Below are 5,134 nucleotides of genomic sequence, written 5' to 3' on the forward strand. Positions count from 1 at the left end.
AACTAGAAATAGAGCGTGACAATAGTCACGTGACCCCGCTGACGCAACAATGTACAATCTATTTAGTTCACACAAATACAAATCAAACACTATCTACTGGACTGTCTGTTAAAGTATTACATATACAATCTATTTAGTTCACACAAATACAAATCAGACTATCTACTGGACTGTCTGTTAAAGTACTTACATATACAATCTATTTAGTTCACACAAATACAAATCAAACACTATCTACTGGACTGTCTGTTAAAGTATTACATATACAATCTATTTAGTTCACACAAATACAAATCAGATTCTATCCACTGGACTGTCTGCTAAAGTACTTACATATACAATCTACTTAGTTCACATCAATACAAATCAAATACTACAACTTTGCTTAAAGTATTTACATGTATAACCTATTTTGGAACATAGCACAGAATTAGTATTACTTCAATTACTGTATAACATATTTGGGTAAATTTGCTGTGAAGTTATTTAAAAGAGTCCGACTTGTCGCTAACATTAGATACACAGTTCTGGAGATGTTTTTTCTCTACATGTAGTGGAATACCTAGCGAACATACCTGGCTTTGGCCACTGTCCGGCCAGCAAGTGGAGAGTCTTCAGCTCTAACCTTAGAAGTAATAATATGATTCATAGCACTGTAGCGTTCTGGGTAAGGTTTGCTTTGAATGCCTATCGAGTTTCGTCTAACAGAGGACCACATATTACCAAAGAATGGGTGGTTTCTCTAAAGAGAAGATAATGTAAAATTTATTGATGACTTCTAGCTAAGCCAAGAATATAAATAGACCTACGTTCTAATTAATTTAACTATCGTGATAACTCTCTAAACCTCGTGTTAAGTAATCTAACCTTAATAGTACGTAATTTAACGTCTAGTCATCGTTTTAAGTAACCAAACCTTGGTGCTAAACCATCTGAACTTTATGTTAAGTAACCCAACCTTGTGCTAAGTAATCTATCCCGGGTCCTAAGTAATCTAATCACAGTGTTAAGTAGCCTAGCCACTGTGTTAACTAATCTAACCACCGTGTTAAGTAACATAACCACCGCGTTAAATAACCTAACCCTATTGTTAATTAATCTACCGTCGGGCTATGTAACCTGACTTCTGTGCTAGGTAATCTAAACTTTACATTAAGTAGTAAAATCCTTGTGTAAAGTAATCTAACCTTGTGTTAAGTGCTCTAACTCGACGACTAAGTACTCTAAATCGGCTACTAAGTACTCTAATCCTTCTGTTAAGTAATCCTTCTCTTTATTAAGTAATCTAACTTTGGTGCTAAGTAAGCTAACTCTCGTGTTAAGTAATCTAAATGTCGTTTTAAATAATCTAAACTCTCTGTTATGTAAACTATTTCCAGTGCTATGTAATTTAAACATTAATTAAGTAATCTAGCCTTGGTGTTAAGTAATCTAAGCCTCTTGTTAAGTAATCTATCCCTTGTTCTATTTAAGCCAACCCTCGTTTTAAGTAATCTAACCTTCTTCCTAATTAATCTACCGTCGTGCTAAGCAATCTAACGCTTGTGCTAAGTACTATATACGTTATTATAAAGAATCTAACCTTTATGTTAAGTGATTAACTTAGATGCTAAGTAATCTAAGCCTTATGTTAAGTAACCTAAACCTTTTGTTAAGTAATCTAACCCTCGTGTTAACTAATCTACTTTTGGTGATAAGTAATCTAAACCTTATGTTAAATAACCCTAATAATGACAAAGCTAACAATATGTCACATAATATTCATCTAAAATACAAACAATAATAACAAAGCAGTAACTGATGCTACTAATGTTAAAACTAACAATGGGTCACATCATCTTCTGCTAAAATAAAACTAATTATAACGCAGTAACTGATGCTAATAATGATAAAGCTAACAATGTGTCACAGCATCTTAAGCTAAAATAAAAACAACAATAATAACGCAGTAACTGATGCTAATAATGATAAAGCTAACAACGTGTCACAGCATCTTTGGCTAAAATATAGACAATAATAATAACGCAGAAACTGCTGTTAACAATGATAAAGCTAACAACGTGTCACAGCATCTTTGGCTAAAATATAAACAATAATAATAACGCAGAAACTGCTGCTGACAATGATAAAGCTAACAACGTGTCACAGCATCTTTGGCTAAAATATAGACAATAATAATAACGCAGAAACTGCTGCTGACAATGATAAAGCTAACAACGTATCACAGCATCTTTGGCTAAAATATAAACAATAATAATAACGCAGAAACTGCTGCTGACAATGATAAAGCAAATTTACAATGAAATGTAGTGGGAAAAACGATACTTGTTTAGGCTGAGAATAATTCTTAAACTATTTTCTTAATTTGGTAAAATATAGAAAATTATTGCTATTTGTAGTTTCACAGTAATATAAATGTTGACCATCACAATTGCTTCAAAATAATAAGAAACGTAAAATCAAAATTTCTTTAACCTCCTTACTCTGTGTAATGGCTCCGAATCCCAGAAGTTTCCAAATTCATCTGTATCCAGGTTTCCTGAAACAGCTCGTCGAATTTCAGGACCTACTTCGTGAAGTGTACGTAATCCGGCCTGAAGGATGGAAGAACTTAATCCATAATTTGTAATCTACATTTTCAAAACATAAACCACGATTTAAATGTTTTAACAATCAACACATAAATTTGTGTCAAATGTTTCAAATTATAGCTTAATATATTTTTAAGTTAGTAAACTAGAATCTACATTTCCCTATTGTAGATCCATTATTGAGTCGAGTTTTTTTGAAAAAGACTTAATCAAACCTACTGTTAAAGCTACAGCACCATCATGGCCAAGAGCGCGTTCTTCCTTCCTCTTCTTAAATCTTCGGAAATAGTCTTGGATTAAGAAAGTGGCATAGAACTTGCCAACTGTAACGTCATCTTCAGCTAATATAAAAACATAATAATAACGCAGTAACTGATGCTAATAATGATAAAACTAAAACATGTAACGCGATATTCAGCTAAAATAAAAACGTCAATAAAAATGCTGGGTGCAGACACTACTAATAATAAAACTAACCATAGAAAACATTTAAAATATTACTAAAAAATTAGCCATGACTTGAAATATTAAAATAATATTTAACTGAAACCGTTAGTGGTTTGTTTGCTTTACTCAACACATATAATCAACGTTTATTCAATTCTATGAAAAGGTTATCATGATGGGTTACTGCTGTCAGAACAATAAAAGTGGGAGGCTACTGCTATAAGGACTACAGTAGTAGAGTGATCTCGCTACTGCCAGAATGATTACAATGGAATGCTAATCTCGTTACTCTATAAAGAACACTATGAGAGGCTGGTCTCGTTATTGCCAGAAGGAATACAGTAGGAGGCTGGTCTCGCTACTGCCAGAAGGACTACAGTGCGAAGCTGGTCTCGGTATTACCAGAAGGACTACAATGGAAGGCTAGTCTCGCTACTCTATAAAGACTACAATGGGTGACTGGTCTCGTTACTGCCAGAAGGACTACAATGGGGGGGGGGTGCAGTCTCGCTACTGCTAGGAGGACTGGGAAACATTTATTAATTTTTAACACATTTTGTAAATCTGGACTGATACAAACCACCAGCAGGAGGTACAACTTGGTCCAGTAACTTAGGACTAGTTCGTTTCCAAATCTTCTTTATGACAGCACGCAATTCTTCATTTGCTTCGTCAATGTTTCCTTAAAGATACGAAAAAAGTGTTTTCTTTAGAAACAGTAATAATTCTTACACTGTACTAGATAATTAACTACAAAATAAAAAACTAACTGACGAAAATTGTTAATTTTAGGTGACTTACGACATAAGACAGATTATTTATTTTTCATTATCCATTTATTTTATTTTATTTATTTCCTTATAAATAGTATTATAACGAAAGAGTGGAAAATTCAACTCATAAAAGCGAACAAATAGCTTAACATTTTCTACCTACACACAGGTTTCCTTTTGCTATGTGTGATCTTATGTAAACTTTAAAGAAATCAGCTTGATCTGTATGTGTGAAATAGCAATAAAGATTAAACATGAAGATTTCCCACTGATGAAAAATTGTTTTATATGTAACTAAATCAATAAATTGATCTCATGTCATTGTTATCTTTAAGTAAAATAGATCTCGTTTTTAATATTACTGAGGAAGCAAAAATTATATGAAAACAATGTTAGATAATATCTGCCTTCTTTATTTCATTTGTTATTAAATCCCTAATGGCCTCGTTAGGCTAATTTCTTAACCTGCATTATGGAATGTAATAACTGATTCATTTAACTGACTAAGTACTTGTGTCTTTAAATTCAAAGCCGAAAGTACATTGTCTTGCAAAAGTATTCATCCCCAACCAATAATGTCGCATTTTGATGAAACACAAACATTCTAAACAATTTTTAACGAACTTGTTTTTATTCAAAACACTAATGACCAAACTTAACACTGTTATGTGTGAAGGAGGTTGAATATGAGTAAAATCTGCAAAGAAAATATATAAATCTTTCAGAGTCACTGTTGACTTCACAGTGGCATCCATAACTAGTTCCCTGCTTGTCTGGCTGCTTAGTTTGGAAGAGCAACCTGATCTGGGTAGTGACCGGGTTGTATGAAGCACATTCCACTTCTTAATGGACTTCACCATACTGAAAGGGATAATCAGCGACTTTGAAATGTTCTTGTAACCTTCTCCTGGTCTGTGCTTCTCTACCACTTTATCCCTGACTTGTTTGGAAAGCTCCTTGATCTTCATGGTGGGTTTGTCTTATCACTATGTGAATTGTGGCTTGAACAGATGCATTTACTCTAAAGTCAAGTTAAACCACTTTGATTACACATAGACAGGGACCATTATACTAATTTTACTTTCCAAACTAATTTTTTGCACCTGAACTGACTTAGGGTTGCCGTAGCAAAGGGGTTGAATACTTATGCAATTGAGAATATTCTAATTTTCTATGAAAATCTAACCTACTTACACAATATCAACGTTATTTTAGCTTTCTCAGTTTGGATGAGATTGTGTAGATTCTAAATATAAAGTCCCATTTGAAAGTTTCATGATAGCAAGCTCAAACGGCAACAAAATATGGAAACTTTGCAGGGGG

The 5,134-nt window shown here is 33.3% G+C and overlaps 1 protein-coding gene across 1 annotated transcript in view; it reads right to left on the minus strand.

The window, feature by feature from the left end:
* LOC106470255 (voltage-dependent calcium channel type D subunit alpha-1-like) overlaps nt 1-5,134 on the minus strand; it is a gene marked incomplete at its 5' end in the record, with an annotated part of 67,499 nt that overhangs the window by 17,837 nt on the left and 44,528 nt on the right. The window contains 4 exons of the mRNA XM_022398852.1: nt 576-742; nt 2,484-2,594; nt 2,811-2,932; nt 3,619-3,720. Coding sequence (XP_022254560.1) covers nt 576-742; nt 2,484-2,594; nt 2,811-2,932; nt 3,619-3,720 — 502 coding nt within the window. The remainder of the gene's footprint in view (nt 1-575; nt 743-2,483; nt 2,595-2,810; nt 2,933-3,618; nt 3,721-5,134) is intronic.

Source organism: Limulus polyphemus, unplaced genomic scaffold (assembly GCF_000517525.1).
Source record: "Limulus polyphemus unplaced genomic scaffold, Limulus_polyphemus-2.1.2 Scaffold3908, whole genome shotgun sequence".
NCBI classification, from domain to species: domain Eukaryota; kingdom Metazoa; phylum Arthropoda; class Merostomata; order Xiphosura; family Limulidae; genus Limulus; species Limulus polyphemus.